The sequence below is a fragment of the Pararge aegeria genome, chromosome 20, assembly GCF_905163445.1.
Source record: "Pararge aegeria chromosome 20, ilParAegt1.1, whole genome shotgun sequence".
NCBI lineage: Eukaryota > Metazoa > Arthropoda > Insecta > Lepidoptera > Nymphalidae > Pararge > Pararge aegeria.
In genome coordinates, this window is record NC_053199.1 from 11,941,193 (window position 1) to 11,955,727 (window position 14,535).

The 14,535-nt window shown below is 35.1% G+C and overlaps 2 protein-coding genes across 3 annotated transcripts in view; one reads left to right on the forward strand and one right to left on the reverse strand.

Annotated features, from left to right (window-relative positions):
* The window catches only part of LOC120632612 (bumetanide-sensitive sodium-(potassium)-chloride cotransporter), a 75,703-nt gene extending 69,103 nt beyond the window's left edge, over positions 1–6,600 (forward strand). Inside the window, exons 16-20 of the mRNA XM_039902543.1 lie at positions 2–180; positions 1,031–1,188; positions 3,747–3,883; positions 5,104–5,237; positions 5,775–6,600. Of these exons, the coding sequence (XP_039758477.1) occupies positions 2–180; positions 1,031–1,188; positions 3,747–3,883; positions 5,104–5,237; positions 5,775–5,888 (722 nt within the window). The 3' untranslated portion in view covers positions 5,889–6,600. The remainder of the gene's footprint in view (position 1; positions 181–1,030; positions 1,189–3,746; positions 3,884–5,103; positions 5,238–5,774) is intronic.
* A 911-nt stretch (positions 6,601–7,511) lies between these two features.
* LOC120632674 (tyrosine-protein phosphatase non-receptor type 9) overlaps positions 7,512–14,535 on the reverse strand; it is a 105,694-nt gene continuing 98,670 nt past the window's right edge. For both annotated transcript variants that reach the window (XM_039902626.1, XM_039902625.1), the window contains exons 13-15: positions 14,437–14,513; positions 13,738–13,895; positions 7,512–13,483 (exon numbers count right to left, since the gene is read on the reverse strand). In XM_039902626.1, coding sequence (XP_039758560.1) covers positions 13,412–13,483; positions 13,738–13,895; positions 14,437–14,513 — 307 coding nt within the window. In that variant the 3' untranslated portion in view covers positions 7,512–13,411. The remainder of the gene's footprint in view (positions 13,484–13,737; positions 13,896–14,436; positions 14,514–14,535) is intronic.

The window sequence follows — 14,535 nt, forward strand, 5'->3', positions numbered from 1 at the left end:
GATTTGTTGACACTTACAACTTCAAGATCATTTACGATATCCGAAAAAAGCGATAACAAAGACAAGAAAAAGAACAAAAAAGGAATGGACATGCACCGGCAGGTGGTGTACAAATCCGCTTCAGGAATGGAAGTTTCAATGGAGCAACTATCTAATATGACGATATTCAAGAGGAAACAGGTAAAATAAAATAAACTAGCTATATAAAATAAACTAGCTATATATATAAACTAGCTATTTTGATCTTGCCTACTATTAGCAACCAAAGTTACAATACATTTACTTATTTTTGGCATATTCACAGAGTTATTTGAATACCTAATTTGGGTCTTTGAGATTCGAAAGCAATTTTTTTTTGTTTTTTTTAAAACATACCATGTGTTTTACTGCATCCGTCGTGATCAGTTAAGCTTTCGAGCCGAGATTAGTAAAAGAATAAAGAGCACTTTTGGCATACCTAATAGTGCGAAGCCTATTGTACACAAATCTCTAAAATATACTAATTTAACAGGTCTTAAAGTAGTAGTGTTATCCACAGAGAACAGGACCACATTAATTGTAGACATGTTAATTTAGTTTAGTTAAGAGATTTATGTAGGTACTTAAAATAGGTATATCAGTAAATAATAGTAATAAATAATAAATATACTACGTCAATACACACATCGCCATCTAGCTCCAAAGTAAGCGTAGCTTGTGTTATGGGTACTAAGACAGCAGATGAATATTTTTTTTTTATGAATATAATACACATAAATACTTATAATATGCAGATAAACACCCAGACACTGAAAAACATTCATGTTCATCACACAAGCATTTTCCAGCTGTGGGAATCGAACCCAAGGCCTAGGACTCAGAAAGCAGGGTCGCTGCACACTGCGCCAATCGCCTGTCAGTCAGTATCAGTAGCTACAAATATACCTCATATACATTATATTTAAACATCTGTGAATGGCAAGACAAATATTTCAATTCTAGCTGCTCTTTTATTTTCATGCTAAGAAACGTAAGATTGTATTGCCAATAGGAAGCCGGTACTGTAGACGTGTGGTGGTTGTACGACGATGGTGGGCTGACCATCCTACTGCCCTACATCATTTCGCAACGCTCGTCGTGGGCGCGGTGCAAGCTGCGTGTCTTCGCGCTGGCTAACCGACGCCACGAGCTGGAATTGGAAGAAAGGAAGTAAGTTCAAAATCCAAGAACTTATATCTACGACTAAATAGTTTTGTAATGAGACATTTTTTACAGTTTTAAATTTTTAAGAATTTCTTCTATTATCGGTTCAAGCATTGGTTTTCGTTCTTCTTTTAATTAGGAATCATTTTCGACCTGCTAGATGGGAATAAAATAAATCTCAACTAGTCATGCATAGATTGTTTATTTTTGAAGACGCCTATTCCCTTAAATAGTAGCACAAGAAAATGAAACACTCTGTACATAATACAGAGTATGTATATATTTAGAAGCTTTACTGACTTTTATATTGTTACTAGCCGTTTCCCGCCCGCTTCGCTGGGCGAATTGAAAAAGGAAATAAATTACATTTTATGTTTCATTTTTATTTATTTTTTTCATATTTTTATTATTCTCCTTTTTTTTTATTTTTGTATGAACATAAATAGGCCCCGCGGATAGAACTGTAAGCATCGATATTGTTTAGACTTACTCAAATTCCAAATTCCATCGATTTAGCCTGTATCTTTCATCCAGGTGATTTTTCTCACTAATATTCATTGTAACTTTCAATGTGCAATCATTATAACATTTCCGTGCCTTTCTTCCAAAAATTAATAATAATTGACATGAAGAAAAAAATTTGAAATGAGCATTGAAAGTTTAAGTTAAAGTCATTGCAAGTCTCATATGTGAAGTTGAAATCTGTCTAGGTGAACCTAGACAGAGTGCGCCGAATTTTCTGTTAACTAAAATTTTCTCCGTGACATCAATTTTTTATAGAAAATTAATTGTGCATGTTTTTTATGAATTCTATTGGAATAAGTAACTAAATTTCTTTTCCACATCTCATGTGCTTGGAAAATGCATTCATTGTAATCTGTTACATTTCCGCGATCCCGCAATAAAAGAATTCGTCGGTTATGTAGTCTGCAAAAGTAAAATGAATGTAAAATTCTTAGTCCGTTGATTGGATAGCTACATGTAAAGTTAAGTTTTTGAAACCTCTCAATGACTTTTTCTCCGCTGCCAAAAAGACGATTGTTGTAAGGAAATACACGAATATCCCTACATACACGAAGATCCCCACCAAATTTGGAGTCTGTAGAAGTTACAGGTTAGAAATAAAAATTTTAGATTTTAACACCCACCCCCGCAATTCCTGTCGGAAGTAGACTTTATTGAAATCCATTTTGAGATGTTCTTTATGTGAATAATAAAAGATTCCTACCATATTTAGAATTTTTAGAAGCTATATTTCGAAATTGAAATTTTTTATTGTTAACACCCACCCCCGCGAACCTTATTGGTGGAGGTGATTCTTTGTAAAATCCGCTCGAAGATCATTTTTATATTACATATAGAACACTCTCACTAAATTTGGAGTCTATAGGAGCTATCGCTTGGAAATTGAAAATTTTCATTGTTAACGCCCCCGCAATCTTCTTTGGGGTGGGATATCGTAAAATTTTTTCATAAATCATTTTTACATCACTTATAGAAAATTCCTACAAAATTTGGAGCTTGTAGGAGCTTTAGCTGGAAAATTAAAAATGTTAATTGTTAATACCCACCCTCGCAACCCCCTGTGGGGTGAGCTATCGTAAAATTCGTTCATAGCCTATTTCTACACCTCTTACAGAAGATTCCTACCAAATTTGAAGTCTATAGAAGCTATAGTTTAAAAACGGGAATTGTTCATTGTTAACGCCCCCGCAATCCCCTTTGGGGAATGAATTTCTTAAAATCTATTCATAGCTGACCTCTACATAGCAAAAGTAATATTCCTACCAAGTTTCACGTTTCTAAGTCTTATGGTTCCCGAGATTTCGTGGTGAGTGACTATATAGATGGGAATTCTTCGATTTTCATCGAAATTTTTAACTTTTTATCGGGCTTTTTTAAAATTTTCTTACATACAAAACTTTCTCCTGACAATTCTGAAGATAAAAAAAAGCCCAATTGGTCCAGCCGTTCTCCACTACCGTGAGTAGATTCTTAGCTGAATGTAAAAAACCATAATCCGTTTAATACACTCTGTTGAAATCCATGAAAACAAAAGAATCAAGAGAAAATGCTTATCTTTTGTTTTTATTAGCGGGATAAATGTTCATAAAAGTAAAACAGCAATAAAAAAATGAAGGAATGTTGGAATTCAAAAAATAGATAGCCATAAACCATCTAGGAAAAATTTCGCATCGAATGGTGGTAGTTTCATGACGATACGATCAGTGGTTTAGGCGTGATTGAGCCTCAAACGAAGACCATATAATTCACGGACCAAGCAAATGGCCTACCTGATGGGTAAGTGGAAAACTTTCGCCAATGACAGAGCAACACTGCGCAGAGCAAGCAAGGAACATCCCACAAAGTGCCGCTCCGTGTCCATCAACCAGGCGTAGGTTTGAAGTAGGTAATTACAACGGCTACTACGCTGATCAGACCAGAACACAGACCTGCTGCTTGGCGGCAGAAATAAGGACGCCGATAGGACTTCCCCGGACGAGCTCCGTCACAAAAACCTCCACTACAGACTACTAAACAAAATGGGTTTTATTTTTTTACAGTATGGCTAATTTACTTGGCAAATTCCGAATAGACTACTCGTCACTGACGATGGTGCAGGACATCACGGAACCACCGAAACCTGAAACTAAGAAAATGTTTGACGACCTTATCAAGAAATTTACTGATCAAACTGGAGGTAAGAATACTAAAAAAAACAGAATAGTGAGAAGTTTTAAGATAATCACGAATTTTCTGCAATTTGAGCTCTGTGGTTTAAGTTGGTGATCAGGGGTTATATTACGGTACGGTTTTGAAATTTATAATTTCTGAATTTTGTCTGGTCGGGTCTGGTGGGAGGCTTCGACCGTGGCCAGTTTCCGTCAAAGACGTGTTTCAAAACGATTTAGCGTCCCGGTACAACGCCGCGTAGAAACTGATTAGAGGTATGAGTTTAATATAAACATACACCATCACCCTCTAGAGGGAATGAATGGGTATCCTCTCATGAGATAGGTAAACGCTTAAGTTCACCACGCTGCCCAAGTGTGGATTGGTGGGTACGTGGTTAGTTACACGTGTAGGGTCTACACGTGTAACTAACCACGTCGAAGCCCCAGAACAAAGAAAATTCAGACACTACAATTTCCCAAACTGCCGTGCTGAGGATCGAAGCATAGACATTCCACTATAAGACGGTAAGACCACAGAATTAGGAAAATACACAGCCCTCATTCAGCCATTTTCCAAAGTTAAAGTCAAAAATATCTTAATTTAAGTAAGCCCATAGGTAGCACTTTTGATGCGTACATTACATGGGAATTACACGGTAGTGAGATGATGGCGATAACCATATTTGTAAACTTAAAACTAAAGCTACGAGGGTTCCAAACGCGTCCTGGTCTAAGAAGAAGCCCACAACAAACTTAGCCGGGTGTTTTTTTTTGTTATCACCATCTCACATTGTCATTTAAAATTAAAAGAAGTGCAACCTGGTTATTGGATGCAGTACATTGTGTCGAAAAACAGAAAATGAGCCGCGCACGTTTCACTTCACACCCGCAGAATGTTGCTAGCATGCAAACTTTTCCCAATTTTCCCCATTTTATGGTAAACGCTTAGAACTAAGGCCTTAACCCCTCCTCATTGTGGGAGGAGACCCGTGCTCTGTAGTGGGCCGGTAATGGGTTGATATGATGATGCTTAGAACACTAGAGTTAAAATAACTACGTCAACTGCTAAATGGACTGAAGTGATTAACCGCCTGTTCGAAAAACACTACTAAAATGGAGTTGTTTTTGGTGCTTTAATATTAGTCGCGTACACGGTTTCTGTATATTCTTAACTCTGTGCGCTCACCGCTGCGCCAGAAAGGTGAACAATAGCTAAAAGTTCTTTCCAATTATACTTGGTTTACAGAATCGAGCATCAGTCAAACGGAGTTGACCACGCTCGCGGAAAAGACGAACAGACAACTTCGTTTGCGAGAGTTACTGCTGGCGAACTCCTCGGAAGCTCGCCTGGTGGTCATGTCGCTGCCCATGCCGAGGAAGGTTCGTATTCCGCTCTTTACAAGCCCTTATGTATTACTATATAGTTGTTGCCCTTTGTTCGCGTGAATAATTTTTACGGACTTATAAAGTAAGTACATATTATATGTTATTCTCGGACCCCTTAACCACTACTATGAAATGAAAAAAAAATACTGTACACCAAACACAATTATAACACATATATAACAATATTGGGCGACCAACCAGGCTACCCACAACCAGGCAAACAAATATGTCGATATCTCACTCTGTAAAAAAATCAAAATAAATCTATTCAATAGGTACATTATTCCAGTATCTAAAGTCAAAGGAATGAAAGTGTAGTTATATACTTACCCAATGACCTGTGCCGAGCTGTGGGACACTTAAATTCCAATTAATTTTTTTTTTCAAGTAGGTAGGTTCGCCAAAACAGACTCTACCTACCATCGGTTCAGAATTCTAACGAGAAGCTGGCAAGAAACTCAGTAGTAGACAGAGATGGCGGATAATAATGATTTGAAGTTTCTGCTAATATGTATTTTGGGTTGGTTTCAGGGCTCGGTCTCAGCGCCGCTGTACATGTCTTGGCTGGAGATGATGAGCCGGGACCTGCCTCCGATCCTCTTCGTTCGCGGCAACCACACCTCCGTGCTAACTTTCTACTCCTAAGTTTACCATCGTAAACCTAACTTTGCAAAAGCTTATATTGAACTTTATATTGTAGGTACAGACTACATACAAAAAAAACCAGGTTCAGCTAGGTTTTTAGTAACCTAGCTGAACCTGGCTACACAGCGCCATAATAATAGTAAAAAATGGTAAAATATCACATACTATCATATTATTGGTACTAAACGCGTTTTTTACATAAAGTTGCGGGATCATTTGTTTCTCGACATTTTTGAGTGAGCGTTTAAATTGTCACCTTTTACATAGTAGGTACAATTTATAGAAAAAATTGTGTCGATCGACTCCATGTTTTACTGATACGATTTGATAGTGTTTAGTTAACATAGTTTTAAACAAAATATCTAGAGACAAACTAACAATTAGATACTTATTTAAGTGAACTTAATTAGTCTGAAGTACAATCTTTTATTTATTCGAATATTATACTGATATGAATTTAATTTACGCTAAGGTACAGGCAGATTCTCAAAATGAGGTACAAAATGTACACTATGTGGAGAGAAGAAAAATAAACAATCGATCGTTAACAAGATTTTTTTTGTGTTGTAGTTAAATTAGGTATTACGAACAAAATAGATTTAGTGTGTATTTAGTCTAATTTATAATTTATTCGAATATTGAAGTGATATGAATTGGAATTAATTACCTTCATTACAATTAGATCCATAACTGAAAAATATTTTTGATCTAAATTTTTTTGACAATACAGTCAGTATTATATGTTTTTGTACTTCATTTCGCGTTATTTAATTATTATGATTTTATTTACTACATTTGGATAATGGAGAACTTTGTAATATATTACTTTATATACAACGTGTAACACAAAAACGAAATAATATAGAAGGATGCATTAGGAATCACACAAACAGTAATAATATGAAATCAAAAGAATATATATAATAATTATTTTTTCTTACAAACCATTAACGTGAAACATTGAAAGTGTTGACAACCCTATTGAAGATAAAAGACCGACACCCGCATAGTAACAACGCTACGTAAAGTGACAGGAGTCATATGATTATAATTTTGCATGTGATGTTAGGGCTGTATTTGATTCCTTTTAGTAAAAACTATCTAGTAGTTTGCTCAAAAACTATTAGGATTTCGGTGTCACAGATAAGACTCAGTGACAGTACATAACGTACCTATAAAGCCTGTAAAGTATTATTTCCGTTTTCATTTATACGTTCTATCCACACAACATATTTAGTACTTACAAAATACAAATGCAGCATTTTGTACATTAATGTTATACCTAAGTAAAATATTTTACAAGTAGGTAAATAAGTTATTTTTATATACGACTCCTCATAAACCAAAGCATAATCTACTTACATAATTTATAAAAAATAAGCAAATGACGAATAAATAGTTTTAAGGAATGTGCCTTATTTATTTCTACCTTTATTTTAATTTAATATGAAAGAAATAAAATAAATAAGGTATTTTCGAATAATGAAAATATATTTGTTTTATTAATATTTCAACTTACCTATTGATCTATATAAACGAAAAAGAATTTTTGGGACGAAAGCTTTGAACAAATAAAAACTAATCATGTCAATATATTACAAGTATTTCTTTATTTCACACATATTTCACAAGGGTTTTAATTTAAATTTTTAAACATAAAAAATGATAAAATATTTACATATTACAAGAACCAACAGACGTTCCAGAATAACAATTTCCTTATTATATTGTTAAATTGAAAAATAGTTCAGCAGAATTAGAAATTTCATTTTATCATAACAAAAAGTGATATATAAAATTACGTTCGATATAACTAGTGCGTTAATTTTATATACAAGTATGTATTTCCATAATCTGCATCTGTTTTCTTCATAAAGAAAGTGAGACTTTTTGGCAGATTTGACTGATAAGTACCATCCGATACTTTAAATCGAAAACTTTCAAATTGGAAACATACCTTTAGAATGAAGCATGTTTCAATCTTCTTATCATTGAGTGTTGAATATTTATAGTATATGAATTAAGATAGAAAAGCTAAAGAACTATTCAGAGAGACCTATTTCCAGTTTCATTCAAAAATAAATAAAAAACAATCTAATCTGCCAAAAGAGACTAATAAAGTGAAAAATACTATATCTAAACTCTTCTTTATGTTGGTTTCTAAATTTACACATTCTCTAAATTATTTCTATAATAACTATTGCTACTTATTGGTGCGGATGATAAGAATGAGAACTAGCTATGAAGTAACATAAGGTTTACACTTTTTATGAATTATTTGTTTAATTAAATTCGTATTCAGTTATCAATAGTATTTAAGGTACGTAAATATTAAATTTTCTGTCCGATAAATGTTTGACCATACTAATTCATCAGGTAAAGACTAAGTTTGCTTTATAGGGGCTACATGCGTGAGTGCCAATTATCTATAAACGAGATGAATGGGTAGACATAATTTTCTTGTGATGCGCTTGCTAGCCCTACTGGACTTGAGACCGTAATTATTTTTAGTCACAAAGTCCAACAAACACGTTAATAACTTTAACGTTATTTGCTCGAAGTATCTTTTAGTATCTGTATCATTTCCTCTTCCATCTATTATCTCATCATCGTTTTCCCTCGTTTAAGTTTTTTTTTAAATTACAGACCGTAAAAAACAGTATTCTTTAAACTTTTCCACAATGTTAAATCACTGAAAAGTGTAAACCTTTCATTACAATTTATTGAAATTATGCTACAGTGAGTTGGCGCTAAGCATGCGAGAAGAGTAAAGGAAGCAAAATAAATTTAAAAAATCATACATTTATTTTGAGCGAAAATATGAGTAAAGTTTTGCATTAGATTGATTAATTATTAACTTCCAGTGTTAGTGGCGTAATCTGCAAAATTTTGTATTAAATAACCAAACTTTAACGTGTGATCGTTTAAAAAAATTACAGATTAACGCTGAAGCCGAAATAACAATCGACTCAACTTGAAAATTTGCATTGAAGGCCTCCCCAGTTATATTCCCGTGTTCTACGTGACTCCAAAGTCTTAACCCTTTAACCCTTTTGGTTTGGCCTGCCATCTTTAAGGTGTTCCGAGAAAGTACTTTCATTTCACCAATAGAATTACGGAAGAGCGACAAATGGGATCTTGGCAGGTGACATTTTAACGTTCCAATAATGGCGTAGGGCTATGGCGTAAAACAATTTGTAACGTCAAACGAACGTTTAGGTTTTGAGATGTGTCAAACATGTTGGCCGTTATATGGACTCGCAATTCCAAATGTAGAAGTTCTCAGACGCTTAATCCTAAAAAACGAACCTTTACAAACAAATACGATGTGAACTGTAGAAAGTCGCATACGAATTTCTACAACTCATCGTTATGAAAAGTTTCTTGAAGTGATATTAGTTGCAGATTTCTTGCTTACGTAGCATCCGGCAAATTAAACTATTCGTAAAAGCACTTCCTAGAAAATAAAAAAAATAATAAAATAAATGACAATTAAAGATTAATTGAAGATTTACATTTATAGTTAAACTAGCGACCCGTCCCGGCTGCGTTCGCGTTTAATATTTACTAATGTTAGCCAATAATATGCATGTTTACTACATATAAACCATCCTCTCGAACCAGTCTATATATTGCTGAAAACTTCATTAAAATCCGTTGCAAAGTTTAAAAGATCTAAGCGTAAAAACGGCGGTAGCGACTTTGTTTTATACTATATAATAAAGACAAAGAGAGGTGTCAAGTTTGACATCACAAAAAGTTTTTAGTGGATATGGTTACGACTTTGTCTTGGAATAGAATGGCCTAGCATAGTATTAAAAAAAAATGAAGGTGAAGCAAAGCGATGACGAGATTCTGAAGAGCATTGAAAGAAAGGCGCGGAGCAATGAGGCGTTGCGATATGTCAGTTGCGTGATTAGGACGGCGGTTCAATATACATCTGTTAGTCTGAGAGCCCAACAACTAAACTAGACCACTGTGTTCACTTTTGTTAGTCACCGGTGCTAGTCTGGTATACATGCACGCACCATGAATTGAATCGCAAAATGCATGATTGGTTCTACTGGTCATGCAGCAATGCAATACCGTGATTGGACGGCAATTAATCTGTCAGCATTGTGGTTGGCGAACTAAACGTATGTGGGGCACACTTCATAATCCACTCCCACCGAGGCTATATATACGATAGGAGCTGTTTTTGAGCAGTAGATAAGTTTCTATTTTTTAAAAAACAGAAACCTTGGTACAGACCAAAATTATGATACCATTCTTTTCACAATATAGGAAATACTGTGCAAAATATGGTTTAATGTTAAGGTTTATTATTCAATTTAGTTAAGATTTGCTATGCAAATTACATTCAAATTATAACAAGTATGGCATTTTGGACAGACATGATCCTATTAAATTAACTTCCATAAAGTAAAACGAATACGTGAAGAACAAGTGATGAAGGCTAAACATTTTTTAGGTCATTAATTGTCAAAGAAGATTTTAATCAACTTAGTTTATTCGAACTTTCAACTCTTAACTGTAATCAGCCAGGACACAGATGTTTTAAGCCTTGAAATAAATGATATTTGAAATTGAAATAAGCCAATATTGTTGCTACCCATGGCACAATGGGGAAAAATTGATGGGCTCTCAGAGTATGTTTACGATATGTGATTAATACATACATCCCTTGAAAAATAAACTTTCATTTCTGCTTCAACTTCATAAGTCTTGTCTTTTTCTAGATGTTTCTTTAATATATTATTACAATATACTTTTAACTATGATTATTCACCGAGAATTATAATACTTTTATATCTATTTGTGTTGATTATAGAAATAATCGCTTAACAGTATGCTTCCACATAAAGACGTCAGGTCGTCAATAAAAATTTGGAGAAAATTAACAGTATTCAGTCTATAACCATTCAATATTTATTATTCAAGTATACAATGACTCTGGATTGCTTTATTAACTTCAATGAGATGTTAGTTCCAGTAGAGTTGTCAACTGGATACTCTGACATCAAAACGAGGAGTACCATTTAAGGCACCGCTCTGGAATTGAACTGCGCAGACTCCTTTTATGAAATAGTATGAGCTAAACCTAAGCAGCAGAAGGGAACTGCGCAATAAATTGTTCCAATCTAGTGCAGCTCCTCTTAGTGTTCTTTAATACAATAAATGTGATACTGTCTAATGGTCAGGGTTATGTCCTTAGATTTATAACAACATCGTCCAAAGAATGAGGATTTAGGCCTGCATTCCAGTGATTAAAGAGCAATCCAAACCAAAAGGTCCATGTTTGTCAAAGACGTACCCAGGACGCAATTTAGTATTACCATAAATAAGGTATGCAATGGCGATTTTATTACCAAAGCAATCTCTAAAGGCAAACGTTTAAATAATTTAAAAGTGCAAAGGTTAACTTGGACAGTTACTCTTCAAGAAGAAGAACCTGACACACAGTCAAGTTGAACAAATTTTAGTTAAGACAGTCTAGCGGTACTAACATCTCACTGACTCCAACGGCATACATTATCCTACTGTCACTTTAAAGATCGAAGCATACGGATGAGATGGCAGGACATTCTGGTTGATATCACACAATTCACTGTCAGACCACCCATCTTAATTAAGTGCATATTATAGATAACTAATTTATAGTTTATAAAAATGTGAAATATTTTTAATGAATGAATGAATCGAATGTTAGAGACAAAAATGGCATTATCCTACCAGCACCTCAACACATTAATTTGTATCAAACCTTCGACTACAGTATAAAACTAGTACAATTTAGTGTCCACAGATAGATAAAAATATGATAAAAGTATAAACAACTACATAAATTAAAGACACAGAAAGTCTTCACACAGCCATACTTTCTTATATATAAATAAATAACATAGAGGATACCTAAGTAGTAAATTATTAAGGTTTGCAGTTTTTTTTTTGTTACCAATGTGTAATGCGAAAATAAATACAAGGTCTACCATCAACTTTCAATAAGGATACCATTCTAATACCTAAAGTATAAAACAAAAGTCAGCTAAGGTGCTAGAGAATTTACTTTATAACAATTAAGGGATTCAAATGGAATTCCTCGTGATCTGTCAAAGTTCACTAGACCACAACGCAGTGAGCAACATCTAAAGTGAAATTCGTCCAGTGTTTTAGCTCTGGCGACCTTCTACTTTGAGACTCTTTTGTTAAATAACGATTCGAAATATAGAATTATCGACTCTTAACTTGAGTTGAATTAGGTCTGTTTTACTTTAACTTTGTGTTCCAACACCAGCGTCAAAGCCTTATACTAAAGCCTTATACAGTTGACGGCAGACCTAAAGCCAGGGAAAGTTTTTTTATACATCCACTCGGATCTTATTCGTACTACAGGAACGTTTCGATTTACATATTTATTTTCATTTTAAGTATACACTAGGAGACTTAACGCTAGGGCTGGTTCATTGCATGGACATGTGGGGGGGCACTAAAGTTATCCAGGGCTTATGTTAAGGACACTAATAAACGCCACACGAGTCATGGTTACCAAATTGAACGTCATTCAAAATTAGGATTAAAAGTAACCTTACACAACAAGCCACTAATAATTTACTTTTCAATACTAGAAATATAAAAAAAAGTAGTAAATTACACAACAAATTCATAAAACCAGCTTTTGTAATAAGAATGTGAAGATAGAATTTAGTGATGTAACTAGAACGCACGACTTAAAATCCACATTTGAGTGACGAACTATGTAGCGTGCCATGAATTGTGCCTTTATCAATGCCGGCAATTAAGCTACGCTCACACCGACACAAAGTATATTATTTTCTTAATAAAGTCACTTCACAAGTTTAGATATATGCGACGGGGACGTTTCAACAATTTTTAAAGATATGTTATGCACGCACGTAAAGTCCAAGCGTAGCACAACGGTTCAAGACACACCGTACACAAATTTACACTATTGAACACAAGTCGTTTTGTGCGGCCGACGTTATTCATCAGTAGTTTTATATTTACCAATTATAAATAATGCAATAGCGGCACTAGCACTTAACACTTGTATAATTTTGCTTTGCGTTTTTGCAGACTTGAATTAATGTCACTAAACGGAAGGAAAGACCAGCTTTTGAAATATAATGTTCGAAATAAGTCTATATATATTGTACTGTGACATATGGCTTCAACTGTCCGGCATAGTTCAGCTTGTAAGCGAAGCCATCCGTACTCTTCAGTTAAATAGAGGCGGGTATATAAGGCCGACCGATCTGAGACATTATATGACCTATTTTATTCGATACTAATCGATTAAATATAGGCATTATAGTTAAGGCCACTCACGGCTTTATTCTGGCTAGCATTGATCTGTTGCATACAGGCGCATTGCTTGAGGCTTTGTGACCGACAATGGCACACACTTTGTAGGGCACTGTTCGGTTTGTGTAGTTACGTCGGCGTGTCGGATCGGCATAGCAACGGCATGCTCACAGCACGATGCAGAGAGGTCGCGACAGTCTTCATTCGGACTCTTCTTCGACGTCCTCGTCAAAGCCCGTCAGGTCCGCAGATTCTAAGTAACCGTGCATCACCTGAAAACCAAGATAACTATGAAGCAAAAAAAAAATTATTGAATTAATAAGCTCCGTGACCGTTACGTACACTGCAAATGATAGGTTGTCTATTTAAAAGTGTTCATATAGTACAACATAAAATAAATGAATTTTGATTTCAAATTAATTTTACTTTGTTAACACCTTTTATTTTGGATTTTTCACTGAGGCCGCAATGCTCGTTATACTAAGTTCTTCGTCGTAGGTATCTAAGGCGGGTTTGTGATACTGACCGCATACTCGAGCAAGGCGAGGTGGCAGAAGACGTACTGGTCGGGCATCTGAATAGAGTGTGCCCGTTGCTGACGTATACGTTCCACGGTGCCACGGACGTCGGTTACGCCCTCCGCAGCTAGCCGCGACGTGCACATGTCCAGCGTCAGGAATGTGCCTGAAAATTTATTCAAACCCGAATAAAAGTGTATTCCTCAGACAAAAAAGTGTATTCAAAAAAGTTACAGAAATATTTTTTACCTACCTATTTTAATTTATTCTATTAAGAATAATTTTATTTGACCATAGTCATTTAGATTCAGTAACGGAATAAACATAATTTCTATAAATTTATTGAAATGCTCCGGCGGGGCGTCATTTAATCTGTTATATTTACATGAGAGCAATTAATAAAGAGTAAACAATACAATAGAACAAAGAATAGGGCCTGCTCTTAAGTCTCGAAGCCAACATGCTTTGACTCCTGGGAGCGTGACAAACTGCAGCGAGCAGTGTCAAGAAAGTGACAAAGTTTCGCGATCCAATCGTATGTCGATACTGGTCTGAAGTGGAACAGGCCGGTATACGAACTGAGGTAATCTAATGTTGATACGCAGCTTAATTTAGATTCGGGTTTTAGCTTCACGCCAAGGGGGCTTGGACTCAATTTCCGAGCAAGTTGGAAAAAGAGATATTACATCATAAAGAAAAAAACGCACCTGTTCGTCCAATACCGGCTGAACAATGAACTACGATAGGAGGTCCTCTACTGTGTCCCGCCCACGCGTCTCCTAATCTGAAAATCGAAACAATAGCTT